The sequence below is a fragment of the Cyanistes caeruleus genome, chromosome 16 (genome assembly GCF_971803275.1).
Source record: "Cyanistes caeruleus chromosome 16, bCyaCae1.hap1.1, whole genome shotgun sequence".
In the NCBI taxonomy this organism is placed as follows: domain Eukaryota; kingdom Metazoa; phylum Chordata; class Aves; order Passeriformes; family Paridae; genus Cyanistes; species Cyanistes caeruleus.
Window position 1 is genome coordinate 2,994,626 of NC_141716.1, and position 25,214 is coordinate 3,019,839.

Here is a 25,214-nt window from a genome sequence, read left to right on the forward strand (position 1 = left end):
AACAACACTATTCACGCATTTTGGCTCAAGAGGGCAGTAGATATTATATTTCGCTTTCTCTTTTGGTTGGTATCTCATTTACAATATCCACCACAGATTCCCACCTCCCTGGGCAGGATAATGTGCATAAAACGTGTTCAAGTTCCCTAAGAACAGTCGGAGCAGAGCAGCGGCCAAGGGAGCAGCAGGTGTGGCCAGGCACAGGGAGCTGCTCCGGGAAAAAGGGACTGGAAAAGTGAATGCAAGGTCCAAAGGAGCAAGAGACCAGACGCTGGTTACTCGTAATGCTAAGGATGATTTTGTGTCCCTCTCTCTAATAAGGGAGGGTTACTGTTTCTTTAATAAGGCACTAAATAGACATGTTACATAAAGGAAAGATACATTTTAAAAACTCATACAAATTCGTCAGTTTTGTACCTTTCATGACAAACTAGATTTATTCCTTTGCATTACCTTTTTCTTTTTTGTGGCTTTTTTTTTTCTTTTTCTATTTTTTTTTTTTTTTTAGGTCATCGAAATTTAGGTTACTTGACTGTAAAACTATGAAGATTTCAAGAGCTGTGGAAAAGCAGTTTGAAGTACTAAGAAGGTACAGGACTATTTCTAGGCAGAAATAAAAAGCAAAAAGCAAAAAAAAAAAAAGATCAAACTTCAAGTTCAGCTATTCATCATCTTCTTTAAAATATATATAAATATTGTTCAAATGGTCAGAACTTCAAAACCGTTCTCATGGTTATGCTTTTTTTTTTTTTTCTTTTTCAAGTAATAAAAAAGTTGCTTAAAAACAATAGTTATTGCCTTTATATCTTTCATTTATGTCACTCTACTAGATAGCATCCTGCAGGAAATGGAATCACACCCCCTTGTAAAATCCTCGCTCTCTGTGGCTCCCCACCGACCCTTCCTCGCGCTCGCAGAGACCGGACCCACCACGGGATTCTTCCCTTTTGCCTTCTCCCCTCTCAGCTTTCCCACTCACCCACTCGGTCACCCACGAATTCACCGCGAGGGTGAGGCCCTGACCAGACACCGGGGTGACACAAAATGTAAACAAGAGCAGAGCAAGACAAATCGCTTCCAGAACCGAGATAAATTAACCAGGCGGGACCTGGGGGGGGAGGACGTCGCAGAAGAGGTAAGGGGGGGGGTTGCTTCTAAAGCCTTAAGCATTATTTTTGTAGCTTTTAATTAATACAACACAGGAGCAGATTCATTTCCATCTACTGTGCCTGGTGCCTCTCTAGCTGGAGAATATAAAAAATAGCGACAAGCAGGGACGGCGGAGCCGCGGGACACGGCTGTGCCCGTTTATCCCAAATTGAGCTTTGGGAGGTTGAAACAAAATGAAAATGATGTTCACCACCACCACACTTTCCACCTCATCCTTTCAAAGAGACATCTAAACCCAGCTGAAGAGCAGCCAGTGGGTGAGTTACCAGTTCCTCACATCGACTTCCACAACCACCGCTTTGGCTCCAACAGGGCCCTTCAGTTGAACATGGAAAGAAATAAACCAAAAAACACTTTTGTTCCTTCAGACACAGTTTATTCTCAACCCCCACCACCCTCCCCTCCAAAAAGTTAGAGGTTGTCCAAAAAAAAAAAAAAAAGGGGAAAAAAAAAAAAAGAAAAAAGAAAAATCAAGTAATTTTTGCCTGCTTCAGTCATTCCTGACTGAGGGAAGCAGGGAGTTTTCATTTTACCTTGTTACTCCAATAATCCCACCGGGTGACAAACAGACACACACCAACTCCTCTTGCTTTGTAGGGAATGTATAAAAGCCGTGGCTGTCGGCGGCCACGCGCAGGGACTCTGGAAAATTAAGGATTTGCATAAGCTGCAGTCTTGCTCACCGCTCCTCCCAGGGCTGGCATCTCCACTCCAGCGATCCTCCTCCCCTTCCAGCTACTTTGTTCTTCACTTCCACATAGATCCCTTAACAGGTTCATGGTAGACATGATAGAGGCTTTGACCAACACAAGCACTGACATATTTATATTAAAAAATAGTGCAAAATTTCAACATTTATATAAATAACTCTAAACCCCTGCTTTTGATTTTTTTTTTTTTTTGTTTTTTTACAATGTAATACATGCTTTTTGAGTTGGCACTCAAAAAATTGCCATTTTTCTTCTAGTTCAGAAAACAACTTTTTTTTTTTTTTTGAATAGGCCTCTTCTAATACAAAAATACTCCTGCTCCTTACACATACACTTTCTCTTATTTTTAATATATATTTATATATTTATATTGCAGATCTTTAAACAAAATGGTTTTTGTGCAAATATTTTGTTTTTAAAGATAAGTGAAATAATCAAACAAAAAAAAAAGAAAAGCATTCACACACAGCCCAACTAGAAACAAACAAAAAAAAAAAGACTACAGTTGATTTTTTTTTTTTCCTTTTTAAACGTCTAGACACAGCTCAATAAAGAAATGTTTTTGCAAGCTTGGTAGGCTTGTGCATTCAGACCAGACATAACAAGTAAATATTTATACACGAGAGATGGGGAAGGGCTTCTTTTTTTTTTTTTTCTTTTCTTTGCTCATCTTCCTCAACTCTCTCTCTCCTTTTTCTTTCAACGAGAAGTGCAGAGTGTTTCATTTAATTTCTTGCCTTTTTTTTTTTAAAACTTTTTTCCTTTTTTTTTTTCTTCCTTTTTTTTTTTTTTTTTTTTTTTTAAAAGGGGTGCCCTTTTTGTTTCTCTTTCTCTTTGTTCCACGCCGTCGTCGTCGTCGTTGTGCTCTCAAGGCCATTGATCTGTGAGGGATGGAGTCTGCTGCCCTCCAGGATGGGGGGCATCCCGTTGGTGTTCTGCTGGTGCTGGTAGAAGGTGGAGCCGGGGTAGTGACCGATCACCTCGCTGTAGGTCGGCGGTGGCCCCTCCATCCTGCCGCTGCTGCCGTAGCAGGTGGCACTGATGCCAGAGTTACTGCTGGGGGGGCACGGCCCCCCGAACACGGAGTTATCTATCAAGTCACTGTCGAAGATGGTTCTGTTTGGGGGGGCTCGCACGGACTCCCTGTTGAGCTCCATCTGCTGCTCGGGGTCGCGCAGCTGCAGCGTGCAGGGTCCCTGGTAGGGTGGGGGCTCCTCGCCGTCCGACAGAGAGATGGTGGGCGGCAGGTCGATCTCGTGCTGCAGGTATGGGTACGTGGGCTGGAAGCGGTTGAAGCGGTCCCTCTGCAGGAAGGAGGGCACTGCCAGGCGCTCGCTGGGCCGCGGGGTGTAGATCTGCTGCTGGAAGGGACGGGAGAGAAAAGAGGGTGAGAGGGGCGAGAGGGCGCGGGGGGACAGCGGGACGGGCGGCGGAACCTCCAGAACCTCACCTCGGTTATGCCGGTCCCCGACACGGTGCTCTCCGAAGGCCACAGGCTTCCCTCCTGCACGGGAAAGGAGAAGAGAGGGCAGGGTGAGGTGATGCCAGGGGGGTCAAGCTCCTTCTGCAAACAGCTCGTGGCAGGTGTCACCTAGAGAAGACACTGCCACCAACGCGTCCCTGCACCATCTCCATCTACCATCATGAGCGCTGGGCATCACATGGATGCACGCTCGAGTGTGACCACACCAGCACTGAAAACACCCCTTGCATCAAAACTTCCCTCCCCTCGCTCCTCCATCTCCATTTAATGGATCGTTTGCAGAATGAATGATGAGAATGGCACCAGCAAACAACCCTCTCCTGCTTGCAGACCTCCCCCCTCCCGCCCCCACACCCCCAGCACGGTTCTTTCCCCGGTTCAAACATGCCAGAGGAGTACTTTTCAATTTGTGATCCATGAGCCGTGGGTGATTCACAAGACATCAAAAAATGCTCCATGAAATAATGACAAAATTAAAAAAAAAAACCACAACAACAAAAACAAAAACCAAACCAAAAAAATAAAAACCCTCACACCCACATTCTGATGCTCACAACCACGGCCATCATGGGAAAATAAAGATAATAAGCGAATAACCAAATGTTAAGTCTAATTTTGATTTGGCTTAAAAAAAAAAAAAAAGTAAAAAGAAAAAAACTGTAGCAACAGGATGGTTTCAGAGTATTTTTCCCCAAAGAGTAAGTGGTCCTTGGCTTAAATAGACTGAACTGGGAGAGGTTTTCTTACACTGCAAGCATCACCCTGATCCTGAGATCCAAACCTCAGTGCCAACAACCCCAGGCATGGTGAAGCCACAATTTCCCCCAAACCCTGAGTTTACAATTCATGATCAAAACAAACAAACAAAGGTTCTTCCCATCTGCTGGTGATACTCTGAGCACGCATAGCTCACCCCAGACTTTTTTGCCTTAGGAACTGCAATATTTAAATATTGCTAATATTCACATATAGCAACATCCCTCTGGCAGGCAGAGCTGGAGGAAAACAGCCAGAAGGCTTGTAATTATAACTTGGAACTTCCCAGTTCCTTGCAGGTGAATCTCCAATTCTGGCACTAGTAAGCCAGGCACAGGAAGAAGTATTTAGCACCAGTGGGAAAAAAAATGCCAAGAGAAAAAGAAACCCCCTTTACCCCTTTAAGTGTTGTACTGAGAGCCTGGTCTGAGCAAACCACACACACTCACCCTATGAGAATTCCTATTTCTTTACCTGCCCCAAACACAGCACCAGCACCACATTAAAATCTCCAAATAAATCACCTGTTATATCCCCCACCCTCCTGTTTTCTCATCTTTCCCCAACCCTGGAATGTATTTTCTCCTTTGGCAAAGCACATGGTCTCAGGCATGAAGAGAATCCACCAGGTTCTGGGTTTTGAAGCTCAGCTCTGCACACAAACCTCAAGGCAGGGCTGGTGTCAGTGCAAGGAAAATGGTGATTTAAATGGAAATGAGACTGCCCAGGGTCTTCCCCCTTCTCCATGGCTTTTTCAGGTGCATCTCCTTGGAACAGAGGTGAAGTGCTGCAATGCCAGCACGTTCCCTGGCCACCGCTGAGGAATGTGCTGGCTGAGCTGCAGCCCCACAGCCCTTCCCGAGCAAGACAGCCCTGTTCCATTCCAGACCTCGAGACTCCAGCGTGCAACTGTTTACACAGGCATCGTCTGTTTAGGCTGGTCCATTTTACATGGATTCCTTGCCTGCAGGGAGAGTCTGCAGTCAAACTCCCCCAGCACAGGAACTGCATCTGCCACAGGACAAATCCTCACCTCCAACTCTGTGCTCAGGCACTGACACCAAAGGGCCCAGGGAGGATTCCCAGTGCCACCACAGCGCTGCCAGCCTGTCACCTCACCCCAAAGGACGCCCAAGCAGTGGGCAGGAGCGGGAAGCACTCCCAAAATTGTGTTTACTTTGCCGTGCCCCCGTGGCAGACTTCCTGAGCAGCGAGTACCCTGCTGCCTTCTGCTAGATGTTTTATATTTAACTTGGCAGTGGGCAGTGCCATGGCAATATCCCATCTGCTCCCCCCTTTCCCGGGAGTGATGTCAGCCAGCTCCCACGAGGGTGGCTGCAGCCTGGTGCTTCCCAGCCCTGCCAGGCTCAGCTGGGACAGCCCAGCAGGGCTGATCCACCCAAACCGTGCCCTGCCCTGTGCCCCCTCACCCAGAGCCTGCCCCAGGAGCCTGCCCCAGGATCCTGCCCCTGTGCTTGGAATCAAAGCTCTGGCTCACACACCATTCATCTGTTTGCACAGATGAGGTCCAGGAATGATGCCCTGGGCAACACGTGGATGCAAGAGTAGCGAACCAGCAGAAACAGCATTCAAATGGGATGTGCAGAGAGAGGAGGAGCAGACAGGAAACTCATTTTCTGTAGGAGCTGGATGTCTGCAGCCATTATTGACCACCTCTCCCAGGACTCCAGGGCCTGGCCACGCTCCTGTGCCCATGGCTGACCGACCACAGGCACCCAGTGCTCCCCAACACCAACCTCTGCCTCACACACTGCCATGAAACCCAGCTGGGGAGCAGCTCAGCTCCCATAAAAACTCCACAGCAAGATTAAAACTGCTGGAAATCAGTAGTTAGAGGAGGGCAAAGCCTCAGGGACACAATACACCCCTGCTTTTACCCTTCACTCTGGCCCTGGGATGGCTCCACAGGCCCACTGAGCCAAGGAAAACTGCAGGAGCAACATCACTGCAAACCCTCAGCCTCCCCTCAACCATCTCTGATTTTCAGAGTATTTAGGACTTGAATCCATCTCAACAATGAACAGTCTAGAAAGCCACAGGTTTCTGAAATGAAAGGTGAGGTTCTGCTGTCTGGTGAGCAACACAGCTGTAAAAGCCTCCGCAAGTATTGCAGGACTCGCTGCAGAACCTAAAATTACTTTAAAATCTCTTTTTAGACATCAATCTTCAACTTTTTTAGAACTACTTGTTTTAGTGATGTCAGAGAATTTGCTCTGTAAAGCTGCATGGTACAGATTAAGTCTCTGAGCCTTCAGGAAGACTCATTTTCTATTTTGGGGGACAAAGGTGTGCTCAGAAATTGCACTTACACTACGTCTTCTGGGGAGAGTGGGATACCACTGTTCCAAAGGTGCAGGGACAATGCTATTCTTATAGCAAAAAAAAAAGTTATCAGTAGCATTTCTTAAATATTCTTAGTTCTGGAAAATAAAAGGTACTTGTCATAAGGAGACAAGAGTTTTTAAGTACAGTGAGAATGGTGATGGAGAAATGCATGAAGTAATACAAAAACTGCTTGCCAGCGAGAGCCGCATTAAAAAACCCTTTAGGGAAATTAATTTCTCCTTCAGCTGTAATTTTTGAGCTGCAGCTACAAAAAAGGACAACTCCAGCAGACCCAGCAGCATCCTGACCATGGGATGAACTGCTTTAATATTTCAGCAGATGAAAAGCGTGAATGCAGCTCCAGTGCCCGTCTGCGGTCACGACACCAAAATGAAGTTTGGGATTTAAAAAAGCCCAACACCAGTTCAGTGCAAGTTTAATGGATTGCATAAACCAGTATCCAGCCCAGTGAGGCCTCTCCCTGCCAGGCTGTAGCCCTCCTTCAGACTGGAGTGTTTTCCACTGACAGATGTGCTGAGCCTGAGAGGTGCTGCCTGTAAGGTCTTTATGATGCTGGATCCCACTGTAACGAGCTCCCCGCTCGTTAGCACACGAGGGGCTTCTCTGTCCCTCCAGGAGGCTGCTGGGACCACAGGGAATCTTTGCTCCACTCCATCAGTGCTGCACACACAGCATGGACAGGGCAGGGAGATGGGGAACAACCATAAAGACAGGAAAAAGTGAAAAAAAAATACCCAAAATTATGGGTATCAGTACAAGACATTCCTATTTCTCTCCTTAGCTTCAAAAAAGGTTTTAAAGACTCCACATCCTCACTGGGGTTGAGCAGAGGTGCAGATGTAAAACACTGATGAAAAGCCATTTAATCACTAATGTGTCTGAAGGCTGAATAAGTAACAGAGCTGAGCCAAAAAAATGGCTGGAAATTTTGGCCTGGTAAAATTTAAAATAGAAAAAAATAATAAAGGAGAAAAGGAAGTTGTTTTTTAAAGAGTCAATTTTTCATTCAACACGAAATTTTGGGTCAATCTCCATGTGATTTTCTCTTTTCTTTCCATGTTAGCCTTCTTAACTCTTTTAAAAGAAAATAAATGCAGGCCACTTAAGAAAAGAGAAATTATGGTATTAAAATAAAGAGGGCTTGATCTGAACTATGCTTTGAAAACGTAAAACAACACATTTGGCATTGTGCAGGTAAAACATTCCAGGCATGGTAATACAGTGAAAGAATCTGAAAATGGGAAAACAAAGTTTCTGCTATTTTAAATAACTCATGTGCTCGGATGCCCACACTCTGCCACTGCTGGAAGTGGGACCATAAAGATTTCCGGGTGGAGCTGGGATTTGTGTGGGGAGCTGGGCTCTGATCCCCCAAGCAGGAGGTGCCTGAGCCATCTCCACCCTCACACCAGCTGGTTTCACGTGGGATCATCTCGTGGGATCAGGCATCCCGTGGGATCAGGCATTCCCAGCACTCGGATCCCGCTGTGGCAATGGCAGCTGACCCCGAGCTGGGATCACGCTGTGCCTCTGGAGAGCTGCTCCACAGCCCACGGAGCGAGGAGGGGTTAATGGGGTTGGGGTTTGCACAGCTCTCCTCCCCACGGGGCATCCCCCTCGAAAAGCAGCCAAGAAGGGACCTCTGTCTGCTGTGTGTGACAAAAACAGCAGCTACGAGGGACAGCCCCGGGCAGCTGCACCTGAAGGCTGGCTTAGTGAAAGAGCTCAGCTATCCCTCTCAAAAGGAAAAAAAAATAGAGGAAAGAAAATGGAAAAGCAGAAGGAAAAAACCCCAAGCAATCCCTGTATTCGATCTTTTCCCTGCAGCAAGTATGGATTTGATTCAGGGGAGCACAGCCCCACACAGAGCACCCCACAGCACCAGCTGTGTGTCCAGCCTGCCCTGGCAGCCTGCAGAGGAGGGACTGGCAGCAGTGACCTTGGGGAGCCCTATTTAAAGGGTGAATTCACTTCAGGGTGAATGCTAAAAAAGACAAGTATCAGTACAAGACATCCCTGCACTGAAGACAGAGCCATGGAGGCAGCAGTGGAAATGTAATGCTTTTTCTCTATACATCCTCCTAAGTCTCTCTGAGCCACTATATTTGAGGAAACTGCATGAACCAGCATCTGCCTCGAGGCTGGCGAGGCGTCCCTCAAATCCCTGTCAGAGGTACAATTCACACGTTTCTCCTCAGGCTTTTATGAAAAGAGAGCTACAGAGGGTTACAGAGAGCCTCTCGCACATCCCCTTGGAGAGATCTCTGCTTGTCTGGCTGACAAGTGTTTTCTGCCCCTTCCACCGCAGTGATGGCAGCAGCGCTGGTGAAAATGGAAGCAGTACAGCCAGGATTTCCTGCTCTCTGCAGGAAGTTTTTACACAGTCACTGGAGACTCTAACTGGGGCCCAAAGGACTGGATAGTTTGGGACTGCTAAAGCAAGGCATGTGAACCCCAAGCAGCTGGGGGTGATGGTTTCAGGAACAGGACATGCCAAGAACAGCCTCCTGAAGTCATTTATTTTTTACTGATGTAAAACCTGAAATGCAAAGCTCAGGGCAAAGGCAGAGGCTATGGCTGTCCAGACACACAGCACCCTAAAAGGTGTGTATGGACACAGAGGCACCCCTAAAAGACCCCCCACACCCAATAACAGGGACAGATGATGCCAAGGCCAAACATGACATGTGTGTCTGGAAGAGCAGGCTGTGACTTACTGAGGAGAGGTTCTCGTCTCGCCGCCTGCCCTGGCTGTGCCGGCTGATGAAGGATCGTGCAGAGAGTTTGTAGTGGTTCAGCAGACACGTGATCACCACCACCATCACCATCATCACCACCACGATTATGATTATCTGTACAAACTCCAACTCCGCTGCAAGAGAGACAGACAGACAGACTTTGAGCCATCAGGAACAGCAGCAGGTAACCGAGCACAAGGACAACTGAAGTGGCTGAGACAACACTGACAGCCCTTCCTGTTACAGCTCTCACAGGACTCTGTGTGCCCTGAACCCACAAAAACCTCATTCATTCACTTTTTCAGTGTCACAGAAGAGTCTCCAGGAGACGTCTTTGCAGACAATCTATACTGCAGAGTGTTTCCTGGCTACAGCACAGACTGGACTTCCCAAAGACCTCCTGGATGTCCCCCAGGAGCATCCCAGTGCCTCACGTGCCTCTCTGGGGGCTGCAGAGCCATAAACCAACAGAAGTCATCCTAATGGAACAGGTCAGCTAAATGCAAGCTGAATTTCTGCAGCTCTCTCCCCATCACCACCACTCCTTCCCCCTGGGAGGACGGGACTGAGCCCTCCTCAGCACACCCCTGCACGAGCACACGTCCCTCCTGTCCCAGGGGTCAGACAGTGGTGGCCCAGGGGACAGCACAGCACAGCAGGCAGTGGCAGCCCCCATCCTCAGGGCTGCCCACCCAGCAGAGGAAGCAGGCGAGGAGACCTCCTGCTTTTGGGTGAGACACCAGATGGGTGCGATGCGTCTGCCACGGTCCCGCATCCCGCAGCTCCAGACAGCCCCAGCTCGGGGCTCGGCCAGCTGACAGCGGCAGCTTGAGTGGCTTCAACTGGCAGAGAGGAAAACTGCCAAAACCCCTCCAAACAAACAAGAACAAGCAAACAACAGACTATCCGGTTAACTCTGCAGACACTTGGCAGGAGGCAGTGAGAAGGCGCTCCTAAAATTTCCTAAGGAAATAATTCCTCACACCTCTCTGAGGCTTAGGAAAATCGAGTACTGGAGGCAAACATTGTGCTGGGTCATTATTTCCGTGAATTTGGTGCCCAGGGAGTACATGCCATTCCCAAACTGCTCAGTCCTTCCCCCCACCTCCCTTCACACCAGCAATGCCCAGGACTGGGCAACAGCAACTCCAGTGCCCAGCAAAAAGGAGGGGCCAGACAGCAAAATTCAATCATTTCCAGGGATTTGCACTTTGTTTCTCAGCAGTGACAGCTATAAAATCCAGTTTGGGAAAGCCATGCCCTAAGATATCATGGATGCTGCCATCTATATTTAATCTATACAGACACACATATACGTCTGCAGACACACAGCAAGGCCCACCAGACCTCAAAGAGCACCACTCACACCAGCTGGGCTGGCTTCTGCTGAGTCAGGCAAATTTATTACAATTTTGGTTGGGGTTTTTTGTGTTTTTTCTTTGTTTGTTTGGGGTTTTGGGGGGGGGCTTTCTTTTAATGGAAAGTTTTCTCCTGACAGGTGGCATTTGAGTGCCAGTAAAAGCAAATAAATGTCAAGAAAACAGTCCAGGTGGTGAGTGCTGCCAGTTACCTTGGATCTCTTTCTGCTTAACAGCAGCTATTTCTGCCACTGCCCAAAATGCTCCACCAGCTCTGCCCACTGTCTGCAGAAAGCAGAATTATGCCTTGAAAGCAGGAGCCTTATCTGGCACTTCTAGCTGGATGGATGAGAGACTTGGAGCCCAGATCCTTCCAGCACCCTTAAAATGCAGCTGTCTCTACTCTGGAAGGTGGCACACAGGGTGGGAAGAGAGGGATTAAAAGCCAACCATTGTACAGGAGTTTTGCCTTAAAAATGCTTTTTGGATAGAATAAAGGACAAGCTCTGAGTCTTTCACAGCAACTCCAACAAGTTGCCCAATGCCACTGTGAGAGGAAGAGCATGGAAGAAAACCACATTCCCAAAAATCTGATCCAGCCCCAAAGTAACACAGCTCATCTGTGGGACCCAAAAGCTGTCCCTGGTGTCCTGTGCTGGAACAAGAGCTTCTGAGTAGAACCCAGATTGGCCACAGGCACAAACACACCAAAACCTAAAGGGCTGGGAAAAGGGACGATGCAAAACCATTTAGAAAAATGGAACAGTGACTCTTCCCATGTCACCCCCACTGTGCAGGGGTGTCCCTACATATCCCAAAGACATGTCCTGGTGCCAGCTGTAACTGAGCACTGACAGCATCCCCCCAGCACCCCAGGCAGGCCCAGGGAACCCTACAGCTCCCCTGGGTGCTTCCCTGGTCTCCCCCCAGACCCCAGAGCCCCTGTGCCTGCCCTCCCTGTGGGCAGCAGAGCAGCCACCCATCCTGGGTGCAAAGCTCATCTTTTGCACAAATCATTATGGAAAAGAAAAAACTAAGCAAAAAAACCCCCAAATGTTTTAAGAAGATGAGTCACTTCAGCCTCAAAATGCAGCATATGCTTTGGCCACGGTAAGAAAACACAAGAAAAAATATAAATGGAGCCAGTGATGGAAAACTTCCTTTTGTGTTAAAAGGGGTTATATTTCTAAAGAAAACCATGGCCAGAGTAGTAGTAAAGAAAAGTTCCTTTCCTAGGACAAGAGATCCCTTAAATGAAGCAAACCTTGCTAAATTGGTCCTGGTGCCTCAGTGACACAGGTGAAGTTTTGGCCATTGGGAAGTGCTGCCCCAACTCCTTCCCAGGAAGGAACACACGAGATGTGTCACTTACAAATGACCTAAACCAGGCTTCCTGCACACACAGACACAGAATCAACAGAGTCTGAAGCAGAAGAAAGGGTGGGAATTCCATCAGCATCTGTGAAAACACACCAGTGTCTCCTCCATCCCTCAGTGCTCTGAGTCTGCTGTAATTGGGGATTACACAACGCTCACCAAGAGCTGAAAAGGCACAGGATGATTACCAGAACAAAGGGGATGCTGCTTTCCAGCAGGGATGCTCCTCCTGCCCCATCTCTACCCCAAGCCCAGGCTCTGAGGAGCAGCCCAGCCTTCCCATGCCCAGGAGCAAACCCACCCCGTATGCAGAGATGAGCTTTAATCCCAAGAACACTCAGGTTGCCCAATCTGGCCTTTGGAAAAAATTAAAATAAAAGTCAAACCAAACAAACAAAAAAAAAAATCCCACACACTCAATTTGTGCTTTTCATGTTTCAAGAGACTCATACCCACTCAAGGCACCAAAGTTCCTGCCAACTCTCCCTCTGTTTTAACTTGTCTTCATGGACTTCTTTTCTGCAGAAGGGAAAACAAACCCAACACACTGGAAAGCTGGATATACTCAGTAAGATTTTTATCCAAGCAGCTCAGTCAAACTAATGAAGAAAGATCATTAAAAACCCAAAGTTTGAGTTAATATGTTATTATACAAGTGCAATTCAGCTGCTATGCTAATAAAAAGCCTTTGGGGAATGAAAAACAAGCCAAACTGCAAAGCACATAATTTATAATTCTACTGGTATTCTTAAAAACACACACACAACAAAACAAGAAAAAAAATACTCAACACATTTTGTATTTGGCTTCCTAATCATTGTCACTTTTCAATTAGAAGAGACCTCATTCCATTTCTCTCTGTAATTTTCCCCAAGGGAAGTGTTATAAATGCACTAGGCTTTACAAGATGGGCATATTCCGCCTCCAAATGCAAAGCAAGGTCACACTAATTTAATTTTGCATAATTTTTATTCCAGAATACATTTCAAACTAACAGGTTCAGACATCACATTTAAGTGACACAACCTGCTTTTCCGTATTTTCTGTCTAGACGCGGCAGCTCCGGGAGCCGGGCACCGTGCGTGCAACTGTTTTGCAACTAAGCATTTTTTTTTCCCCCCCAGATTCTCACCACCCTAAAAGGGGATATTCGTGACCAAGGAGAAGCACTTGTCACGTCCCATTCTTCACGTTCACCGCTCGCTTGCCACTTCAAACCACGCGTGGCCTTGGACAAGGGCTTCGCAGTGGATTATGGAGGTGGATTAATGAGGGATAAAGATATCCTGCTTCCCAAAGCCTGGGGACTCCACTCTCCTGTATTCAGAAGAAGCTCATGCCTTTGTTGCCCACCCTGCTGCCCAGTCATCAAGACCATAAAGCTCTGAAGTGTCTGAAATTTATGGATTTTATGTGTGGGTCCTACACTGAGGTGCCAGCCACACTCCTCCCGTTGCAGACCACACTCGTGGCTCCACAAAAGCTGCTGCAGGAAGGTACATCTGGGAGCTTCCTTGAGTCCTTATAAACAAAATACTGGCACCCACAAGTTCAAATTAATTAATATATTTACAAGGAGGGAAGTGATTTGAGTCAATGGTGATGCTGGGAGCACCCTCACAGCCGTAGGGGAGGTGAGGCTGTATTACACTTTAAATGCATTGCCTTGCCTTTTACAGCTACATTTCAGTTCATAAAATCCTTCCTATAAACTTTATTAATGCTCTTCTTTCCACGCAGAGTATCTCTGCAGAAGACAAACTCTCCAAACCACCACAAGTATAAAAGAGAATAAAAACAACAGACCAAAACCTGTATTTTGCTGCAATCATTCCAGACACTCCAGCTATCATTTACAGGTGGACAGAACAGCTTACAGGCAGGGTCTCAGCCAAGATGACCTGTGCTTTCAGCCAGGTATAACACACATCTGCAGGTCAAACCAGTCATCCCTGAGCTTCAGTTACAATTTCTATGTGTACTGGAATTGTGCATCATGTGAGAAGTGATGAGAAGAAGTGAAGTTACTCAGGAGATAATGGCTAAAATGAAGAAATGTTGCTGCACTAGCCATAACTCCTAAGGAAAAAAAGTTAAAAAAAACCTCACACTCTTAACACACACACTCTCTTACACACCCACACACAGTTATATATTCTTAACACGCTCACTATTAAACACACACACACTCTTACACATTCTTACACACTCACACATACTCTTACTCTCCTTAAAGAGTGTTCTTCCTCTCAGAGGCTGTGGACAGCAAAGAAGAGATGAAAGAACAAAGAACTTCAGATGGCAGATTACTCACCCTCGCTCATCTGTTAGGTCATCTTAGAAACAATCAGAGCAGGCAAAGTCATTACTGCACTATTTTTGTATTAGCATCTGCTACATTTATCTTCTAATACCTCCATAAAACCAGATAGGAAGGGCCCATCAGATTGTCAACAATTGTGTTTGTTTACAAGACAGCAGGGGAAGTACAGCAGATAGACACAGAACATGATCTCAATACTGAGAGTGCCGCCGCTGGCACTGACTGGCAGCACCTTGCAGCTGCAGCAACACCGAGGCATCAAAGGGGCCAGGACCGGGTCTGGGACAACAGGCAGGACAGCTGGGAAGAGATCATTTTGGGCCTGCATCATGTATCATCAGGAACAGATGAACAGATAAACTTTATTTCTGGACCAGCAGAGTCAATTCTGATGCAGGGAGCAGAGATGACGCCGTGCGAGCCAGTGACGACAGGTTGAGATGGGGCAGGAGGGCAGGGAGCAAGTGAGACTTACAAAAGGAGCCAGTTGAAAAAAAAACCCAACAAAACATTGCTGGAAAACAGGGGATAGGGCCTCAAGAAGTCCTGTTCATAGTGCCAAGCCTTGGGCCATAACTGTGTTTAATATAGTTCTTTTTCTCCAGATGTCACCCCAGGTGATCAAGCATCACATCCTCTGAGTCACTGGCAAATGATGGCCTCACCCCCCACCTCCATTTTTGTTTGTTTTAAAGAAACAGCCCCATTTCACGCTTTGCAGTCACAGAAATATCAGACTGGTTAGGCCTCAGAACTTTTTTTAGCGCTTAAAAAACACAGCAACTGTCCTGGCCGTGCCACTGGGCCTGTTTTCAGAAGGTGACCTCCCCGAGCTCACCCAGCTCAGAGGCAGCTGTGGGGAGCAGGACACGCATCCAAGGGCCAGAGAGGCAGGATCAGCAGGGCAGAACTCAGCTTTTACAGGGTTTTACAGGGAAATGGCAAATGTGAGAGCTGGGGTCAGCAGCTCTGTCAGCCAGGACGCTGCCTGGATCCGAGCAGAGACCTGTCAACCACTTGTTTAGAGAAACTCCTGAAGACACGAGACAGCTCCCTCAGAGCAATGAGAACTAACAAGGTTCCTTGGGACACACAGACTCTCTGAAATCTCGCATATGCCAACCCCTTCTCTCTTTTCTGTGTCTATTTCTCTCACCCTCCCCTTTTCCAGGATTTTTAGACAAGGTATTTCACACACAGCCAGGCTGATCCCAGCCTACCGAGATGACTGGGAGTACATGGCTTTTGAAGTTATTCCCAAGGGTGAGAACAGCTGAACTGGATTAAAAGAATAAAGTCATTTTGATTTTGCACTTAAAAGAAAAGTAAATTTGCTTGCTCACTAGAAAATGCTGAGCAGGGCTCATGGTCCCCACCAAGCTGAGAACATCCAAAATATCTCCTGCTTCCCAAAAGCATGGAGGCCAAAAAGGCCTGGATGATGTCTGGGCAGGGGGTGAGGGCAGATCACCCACCCCTTTGAACAAGAGAACCAAAAGAGAGGGACACAAGAATAAAGAGTTTACCATCTGCAATCATAAATAGACTGAACCAGAAAAGAAAAAAAAAAATCTACCAAATAATGAGTGAAAAAACACAGCACACAATATCCGGATCAAACCCCACCGGCTGGCCCTGAAAGACCAAACAGGTTTTGTTTGTCAGGGGTACTTCTAACAGCCAATAAAAATAAACACATTAATAAATAAGTATTTTCGTATAGCCTGGAAACACTCCTGATCAATATGTGGCTTGCTACTGTAGAGGGTTTTTTTTTTCCTTCCACCCAGCAGAAATTCATGACAAAGGAAAGCACATCTCATTTATGAACTTAGCTATAAATACTTTTGCTAACTGCCATTTAGGAATTTCATTTCCTGCTTGAGCAAGTCCTGTTGAAAGAGGCAATTACCAAATTTGTTTCTAGTTATAGAAATAGATGTTTGTCGCTGCCCACATCTGTTTCGACAGACAAATTGCCAGACGCGGACGCTCCAAGGAGAGCAAGTGCTCCATGCAGGGAGGGATTTGCCCCTCTCCAGAAAGCTAACAGCAATTACAGGGATTGGGTTTCTGATTCCAGCTTCCTCCCAGCCCTGTCTCCCACTGCAACAGAGCTGCCTCACACTGCCAGGGCACCTGCAGCCTCCCTCAGCTGCATCCACCTGCGCCACAGCATCACCCGGCAGTGCCGGAGCCCGCTCCCTCCTCCTGCTGCCATGGGGACACCAGGGAACATGGGATTCATTTGTCACCCAGCACAGCAAGGCGCCCTGAATTCTGGAGGTCACGAGGAGCGGGCAGGCTGCACTTGCTGTGCACACAGAAAGGCAGCAGCAGCAGGGCAGGGAGCTGGACAGGCTGTCCTGTGAATGGGACACCGCAGAGCACAGGGGGTGTGCACATGGGGGTTTGTGGATGGCATCGGCATCAACCACAGCCTCTCCCAGCTGAACAAATGCTGCATACACCGGGTTTCACCAGGTGTCTCTCCACCCTGGCTGTCCCCTAGAAAGTTTAAATTTCCACTTATTCTTGGGGAAAACACCCACTGGTCAATTCCCAGTGCGCTGAGCCATGACCCTGTTGGAGCCCAACGCAGCTCCAGGTGCCCTGGTGGCATCACCCAGCCCCTGTCACAGTGCCCAGCAAGTTCTGCGGGACCAGGGGCACCTCGAGGGAGACACTGACAGCAGCAGTGCCTGTGCCTCCCTGCCACGAGCACAACACCATCAGCTCACCCCCAGCACCCCCCTCAGGGACATGACTGAGGTGCAGAAAAGCACCCCAAATTGTGGCTGGGTAACCTGTGCTCCTCCAGCATTTCTACTCCATACCAGGGTGGCTCCTTCACACCACCTCGAATATCCACCAGCACAGCCCTGAGGAGCCCCCTGACATTTGGGAACGGTGCTGGGGTCCCAGCCGTGCCCGTGTCCTGAGGCTGCAGCTCCCCCAGGGGCTCCAGGACACGCAGCCCCGGGCAGCAGTGCCACAGGGGCTGCCCTGGCTCGCAGACAGTGTTGAAATCCAGATTGAGCAAGCTGGCCAAAGCCACACAGGTCATGGCAGGGCTGCAACTGCGACCGGATTTCCTCAGCACGGTCCAGGGCCAAAAAACAGGGAACACTCCCTGCCCTGCCTCTTCCCAAGCGCCGTTATCATCTGTGCCACTCTCCTGCTCGCCAGAGGAGTGACCTTTCACAAGGCAAGCTACTCCCAGGGAACAAGGACAATCTTAAGTTATAGGCAAAATTATGCATTGCAGGGAAAAAATATGCAAAATGCATGCAAATGCCCAGACAAGGCACATTGTGTCTGGTCACTGCAGGATTCAAGTTCAGCTCTTGAACTGGTCTGAACTGGTCGCTACCACCAGATGGGAGCGAATGCATGTGCACACTCTCACAGAGATGTGAAAAAAAAATTATATTTTTATATATATATATATATATATACACACACACACCAGAGTGAATGGGGGAGGTGAGTACAACCGCCCCAAATCTGACAAAATTAAAGGTAATAAATTTACTTCCACCTCAGCTGCAGCAACAGCCTGAGAAAGGTTTTAACTCCCACAGCAGATCTGCTGGGAAGTCTGTTTCGCTGGGGAGTTCTGCATGTGCAGGTTTTAGGATGCACACAAAGAGAAGGCCAGGCACAGATGGGGTTTGGGGCCAAGAACAGGGCTGGGGTCACCTGTCCTTCCTGAGCATCCTCATCCTGGGCTTCCCTGAGCATCCTCATCCTGGGCCTCCCTGCCCTCCACAAAAAACCCAATCCCCATCCTGGGGATCCCTGCCCTCCCCGAGCATCCCCATCCCCACCCCAGGGTGCTCTGCCCCTTCTCGGCCCATCCCAGCCCGTCTGTATCCCTGCTGCAGCCCCACTGTCCCGCTCCCCCGTCCCATCCCCGGATACACGGGGCAGGGGGGCTGCGGGGAGCCGACCCCCGGGTTAACCCCCACAATGGGCGCGGGGGGAGGCGATGGAGCCCCGGTTGGCCCATCTGTGGGGCCAGCCCTGCCCCGCCACCTGCCCGCCAGGATGCAGGATTCGGGATGCGGATGCGGGATGCGGGATTCAGGATGCAGATGCAGGATGCGGGATGCAGATGCGGGATGTGGATGCAGGATGTGGGATTCGGGATGCGGGATTCGGGATGCGGGATTCGGGATGCGGGATTCGGGATTCGGGATTCGGGATGCGGATGCGGGATGCGGGATGCAGGATGCGGGATTCGGGATGCAGGATATGGATGCGGGATTCGGGATGAGGGATTCGGGATGCGGATGCGGGATGCAGATGCGGGATTCGGGATGCGGATGAGGGATGCGGATGCGGGATGCAGATGCAGGATGCGGGATTCGGGATGCAGGATATGGATGCAGATGCGGGATGCGGGATTCGGGATGCGGATGCGGGATGCAGATGCGGGATGCGGGATGCGGATGAGGGATGCGGATGCAGATTCGGGATGCGGGATTCGGGATGCGGATGCGGGATGCAGATGCAGGATGCGGGATGCGGGATGCAGGATGTGGATGCGGGATTCGGGATGCAGGATGTGGATGCGGGATTCGGGATGCAGGATATGGATTCGGGATGCAGGATTCGGGATTCGGGATGCGGATGCGGGATGCGGCAGCTGCCCCGCACCGGGCGCAGGGCGGGAGAGGGCACAGCACCGACGGGAGGATTATCCATGGACACAGCCTGTCCCCTTTTCACTGCATTTAACAATAAAGCAGTAGCTATAGCAACGGGGTTAATTAATGCATCAATTTGCATAACTAAAACTCCCGCCGATGTGTTCGCTCCTACGGGGGACCCGCAGCCACGGCGGGGACAGGGCAGCGGGGACACCCCCGGTGCGGGGACACCCCAGAGCCATTCCCTCCTCACACCTCCAGCCCCGAGAAGCGCTTGCACATCAGCACGTGGAAAAGAGCAGGAAAACGGGGGCCCAAGTGTCCTTCGAAAAATAAAAGTGAGGGAAAAAGTGATTTTTCGGGGATGGAGGGAGTAAAGCGCATTCCAAGGCAGAGGGGGTAAGGAGATAGGGAATGTAAAGGTTTCAGACTATCGTATAACCAGAGGGGGAAATGTCTTCTCACCACAAACATGCATCTGCATGATGTCTAGACAGTCATAAAAAGGGCAATTAAAGTACTGCAGGCTGCAGTAAGCCAATGTCTCCTCTCCCAGTCTAAACAGTTGAAACGTACTGCACGAACTTCCAAAAAAATATATATATATATATAGGATAGAGAGAGAAAAAGACAAGTTTGTAAGGAAAAATGTTTTGAAATTCAGCTTTAAATAAGCCAGTAAATTAATTCAACCTTGTCACATCTCTGCCTTATAACATATCAAATATTCCGCCTGCGTCCTGTCTAGACTGCGATAACAAAGGGCATTTAAAGCCCTGCAAGATGCGCTGACAGAGTAGCCATTTAAAGACGCAGTATTGCTTTCTCCATCTAAAACGATTTGTCAGACGGAGTTAAAATGAAAATGATAAGTAATCACTCTGGTTCACAACCATTTCAAAAGGGAAAAAAAACCCCACAAAACCCCCACAGCTCATAGATATAAATCCCACTAAAATCATTCCAATGTATCATTCCAGTGGGATTTGTCTGGCCTCTTTTTTTATGGCATTTGCTATTTTTTTAAAAAAAAATTTATTTTACTAATCTGAGATGTCAGTAGTTTTCTGCAGCACATGCATTTCTAAATAGGAGTGTATTAAGTTCGAAAAAGCTAGCTCCAAGTTCTAACTGATTTATTTGCATAAAATGATGACTTGTGGAGAAACACTATTATAACCCCAAGGGTTAACAACACTGAAAAAGAATTTTTTGTTTTTATTTATTTAGAAACAAAAGAATAAACTGTATCACATGAGAAAAACAGGCCAGTCCCCATCACTTACACAGTTGAGCCTGCTCAGTCCCAGTCCTCAGGAATGCAAAAAAGAAAAGAAAGTTAAAGCAAACTATGTGGGTGTGCTGAGTGTTTTTTTTTTTACTGAGAAAATACAGTTTTCTGGGAAAAGCAAAACAAAATATAATCCTGTCTAACAAAAGAAACACTCTCTTTCCTCTCTGAGCTTCATCAATAGCTGAAGAACCAAAAAACCTGAAAATAAAACACACAGGCGAAATCGCTGATCTGCTGAAGAGGAGGGCAAACACTGCCCGTGACAGGGCCAGGCCACAGCCATCCCTGGGCCAACACCTCCCAGGGCAGGACTGGCCTGAGACTGTTTTGTTGTGACATGGCATGACCACATGGCCCTGGCATGACCCTGTGCCCAGCCCCTGCTCCAACCTCACTGCCCAGTCCCTTCTACAGGGGAGGGCCACGGTGGGAGTCACCCCTGGAAGTGCAGAACCAGCTTGAATTCAGTTCTTCTCTGCTCCTCACCCTATAGCATCCCACCACCACCTCATCTGCACCTCCCTCTGTCTCCCAACCCTTGTTTCTTAATTATTATTTTAGTAAGACTGTTTCCAACTTCATTGTTCATTCCGCAATAGCCCAAGGGCTACAACTGTTCATTAGACAGAATTTCTGCTTTAATTGCACTGACACAGATGTGTAGGTTATCTGGAAGAAATTACTAAAATGAGCAGTAAAGAATGGGGCTGGATGCTTTTCTTCCTTTACGGAGAGTTTAATTTAACATTATTTCCCCCCACGCCCCATACAAGCAGCATCATTCACTGCACTGCGGGTTTGCAGAGGAATTAACCCCAAACTGTTCCCACTGCACACAGGTGCATGGGGATTCACAGGGGTGAGAGGGACAGCTCTGGGGCTCTGTGGTCTCCACCACTGCCAGCAGGATGGTCTGTGTCCCCCTCGTGTCCCCCAGGCAGCACAGAGCAGTGACATCCCCTGGAGCATGGAAGCATCTGGGACCACAGCTAAAGCTTTGGGGAAGGAGCTGGGCCACCACTGCTCAACATGCCCATCCCTGCATGCGCCAGGACTGGGGCTCTCTTGGTCTGCCCTCACCCTCTGAAAAGAAAAAACACCAAAAAATGTCATCTCTTCTGCTCAACAGTGCATGGGCTTTGAACCCACTGTGGCTGTGCAGCTGTCAAATCAGCCATGGAGTTCACATGAACTTCCTCTGCAACTCACATTGGCAAGAGCCAGACACATAATAGCCCTGGATTCAGGGAGAAAGAGCTGCCAGCATTATTTCTATTTAAAACCTCTATTTGAGCTTCACAGACTCATTCTTCACACATGATACACATGCACACACACACAAAATGCAAAAGTGAGCCAGATCCAGAAGCATTTCACTTCACCAAGAAGCAGTGCCTAACAGCAATTCCAGGTTTTGGCTCTCTGTGACTATTTAATAGATTTTAATTCAATATTAAAAAGCATGAACCTGCCAATTTTTTGTTATGTCTTCTTGCCAGGAAGAAGAAAAAAGTTGTTCCAAACTTCTTTATCAAACCATTCCCCCCTCTGCACTTCCCTCCTCCAGACAGGGGGCTGCAGCCCGGAGGCAGCTCCTGGCCAGGGCAAGGCTGACAAGGGTGGGCTGGGACAGGGGCAACATCACAGTCCCATCTCTAAACATGTCTAAAAGCCACTAAAAATGTCTCCTTCTCTAAACTTGTCTTTAAGGGGGAAGGAAAATTTCACAAACGCTTCACGTTAAAAAAGCCCGCATTAAGGGAAAAACCTTCCCTTTGTTGCTAGGGGACTTCCTTGCTTTATATCTGCTGAAAACCTTTAAAATGCCACCATTGTATTTAGGAAAAAAAACACCAAAAAACAATTCTGACACTGAAGCACCTCATGTGCTAAAAATCAAGAGACAGAACCCATCAGTTCCATCCTTCATTTGCAAGTACTTTGCTCGGGCCTGACTTCGTTTTGTGTCTCGGTCCTCGATGCTTTTTGGCAGTTTGCTCCAGACTTACTGGCAAGGGCTAAAAGGTTTCTATTTAGCTGGTGTCAGCTGAGCATCTGTGCCGGCAAGAACTGGAGTGGGGGTGATCCCGAGTGCCTTTCAAAAGCACATTTCTTTCTGGGAGCTGCCACAATAATTTGAAGGCTGTGTGTGTTTGGGGTGACTCCATCCAGAGAGGAGCCCCCACAATAATTTGAAGGCTGTGTGTGTTTGGGGTGACTCCATCCGGAGGGGAGCCCCCACAATAATTTGAAGGCTGGGTGTGTTTGGGGTGACTCCATCCAGAGAGGAGCCCCCACAATAATTTGAAGGCTGTGTGTGTTTGGGGTGACTCCATCCAGAGAGGAGCCCCCACAATAATTTGAAGGCTGTGTGTGTTTGGGGTGACTCCATCCAGAGAGGAGCCCCCACAATAATTTGAAGGCTGTGTGTGTTTGGGGTGACTCCATCCAGAGAGGAGCCCCCACAATAATTTGAAGGCTGTGTGTGTTTGGGGTGACTCCATCCAGAGAGGAGCCCCCACAATAATTTGAAGGCTGTGTGTGTTTGGGGTGACTCCATCCAGAGAGGAGCCCCCACAATAATTTGAAGGCTGTGTGTGTTTGGGGTGACTCCATCCGGAGGGGAGCCCCCACAATAATTTGAAGGCTGGGTGTGTTTGGGGTGACTCCATCCAGAGAGGAGCCCCCACAATAATTTGAAGGCTGTGTGTGTTTGGGGTGACTCCATCCAGAGAGGAGCCCCCACAATAATTTGAAGGCTGTGTGTGTTTGGGGTGACTCCATCTGGAGGGGAGCCCCCACAATAATTTGAAGGCTGTGTGTGTTTGGGGTGACTCCATCCAGAGAGGAGCCCCCACAATAATTTGAAGGCTGTGTGTGTTTGGGGTGACTCCATCCGGAGGGGAGCCCCAGCGCAGGGATGCGGGGAGCCATCCCTGACCGGAGGAGGGAAAAGGAGCTGGGAACGCTCCCCTAACCTGTGACCCTGACAACAAAAGGCAGGGAGAGCGTCTAGACCTGCAGTCTGCCGGGGAGTGAAGGGAGCATTGTGCTCGGGCACACTGGGGCTGCTCAGACAGGGCGGGCTCGGATGCAGGAGCAGCTGCGGCAGCGCCCCAACCGCTGCAGCCGGGGGAGGGGAGCCCACCCTGCCTCCCCACAACACGCCTGGAAGGGTTTGCAGGACTGCTCCCACTTCCCAGCACAGCTGGAACCCGTGGAGGTGAAGGCAGCCCCGGGTTTCCTCGCTTTGCCTCTGTGTGTTCCGCACGCAGCATCCTCACGCTCCTGAACGCAGGGATGCTGCAATTCCAGCCCCGTGCACACTGCCAACAGGAAGGAGAAAAGAAAAAAAATATATGCTTCCTTCCACACAGCCTTTATTTTCTGCTTTCTCTGTCCGGCTCAATCAAAGGAGGACAAACCAAGATGTTCCCTCTTTGCCAAACCTAGAGGTCAGCTCGACACTCAGGAAAAGCCAAAATCCCAACCTTATACACGTATTTTTTTGTGTGACCCTGATCAAACCCCTTGGCTTCCCAGTGTTGAGCTCCCCACACATAAAAATACAAACATAAACCTAAATAAATGCTGGAGCTAATGGCAGGTTACTGCCAGGGAACTGCACGAAGAGAAAATAAAAGACCTATTAAAAGCCCTCGTTCGTCTCTGCCAGAAAGAAAACAGTACTACCCAGTACTTAAAAAGATGCATTAAAGGAGAGAGAGCATTCAGGGGGGTTAAGGACACCCCTGGCAGAGCAGTGAGGGGAGGCACTCCTGGCCAACCACCCCCATGTGCCCTCAGGATGAGGTTTTGGGGTGATCCCATGCCCTGACCATGCCAGCACAGGCAGCAGGAGCAGCAGCTGCCCCAAGCACACCCAGCACAGAGTGGGGCTGCACACAAACCTGGGAACCCACAGATCAGAGCTCTGGGCAAAACAAAACCCTTTAGTTTCACTGTTCCTGAAGGTAAATACCTGGAAGATGTGCTCCAGCCCAGCAGTACAGATGTAAAACCAGTGTGACCCACGGTGGCACCCTGGGCATCAGTGACGCTGGACCAGTGGCACCGCTGCACATGGGACCTGCAACCCTGGGCACAGCCAGCAGCCACCTCAGGCTGCTGCAGGGAACCCCCACTCCTGCCAGCTCCAGGCTGGAGCTCTGGAGTTACAGCCTGAGACCAAGCAAAACCAGACCCAACAACCGAGACCGTTTAAACAGCTATTAAATCCCCACCTCCTTCTGATGAGAGGTGATAAATCAACAGCTGATGGGGAACACAATGAATTCAGAGCAAGAGAGGAGTTTCAGTATCCTGCTAGTCACCAGATGCTAATCCTTCACCAGCACACCTCACCACATCCACACCTTACACAACAAAAAGGTGAGGGATGAGGACTTTCTTCTCCTCTTGCCTCGGTTGCTTCCTGCCCCATCTCCAAAACATCACCAGTGCTGAGGCAACTCCTTCCCCAGGTGCTCCAGGTCCCTGGGACTACTGAGGCACCAACAGAGCCAGGAGCTGTGGCAGGACACTGGATGGTGGCACCGGAGCAAGATGCCACATACCTGCAGCTTCAGCAGGGTCCAGCCAGAACTTCCTCACAGCCTGGCACCTGCCATGGCAGCAGCTCATCTCCTGACAACTGCCTGGGATTTATTTTTGGTGCACATACACAAGGAGAGTGAGAGATCCCACACTGGGAATTTATCAGCAGTGCGCAGCTATGGAAACAAACGCATTTAAGACTAATATAACAAAATGCCCAAACCCACAACAATAAATAAAGAATGGTGCACGTTGGCATTTTCACATGGGAGCAACACAGTGAATGCACAGCATGACCCAGCTTCTCTCAGAATTCACCCAAACTTTTAAGCACACATTTTCATGTACTTACATGTTTAGCTATGTGAATTTTGCTTGGTGCAAACCCTTCACCCTGCCCTTTGATTTTACAGAGTTCAATCTCCT

General features: G+C 48.6%; 1 protein-coding gene across 4 annotated transcripts in view; it reads right to left on the reverse strand.

The window, feature by feature from the left end:
- Window positions 1–454: 454 nt before the first annotated feature.
- The window catches only part of PMEPA1 (prostate transmembrane protein, androgen induced 1), a 42,820-nt gene continuing 18,060 nt past the window's right edge, over window positions 455–25,214 (reverse strand). For 2 of the 4 annotated variants that reach the window (XM_086852642.1, XM_023939590.2), the window contains 3 exons: window positions 9,204–9,358; window positions 3,331–3,384; window positions 455–3,238 (listed from right to left, as the gene is read on the reverse strand). In XM_086852642.1, coding sequence (XP_086708768.1) covers window positions 2,681–3,238; window positions 3,331–3,384; window positions 9,204–9,358 — 767 coding nt within the window. In that variant the 3' untranslated portion in view covers window positions 455–2,680. Of the gene's footprint in view, window positions 3,242–3,330; window positions 3,385–9,203; window positions 9,359–25,214 lie in introns of all 4 variants that reach the window. The other 2 variants (XM_086852641.1, XM_023939589.2) reach the window with 1 other exon arrangement.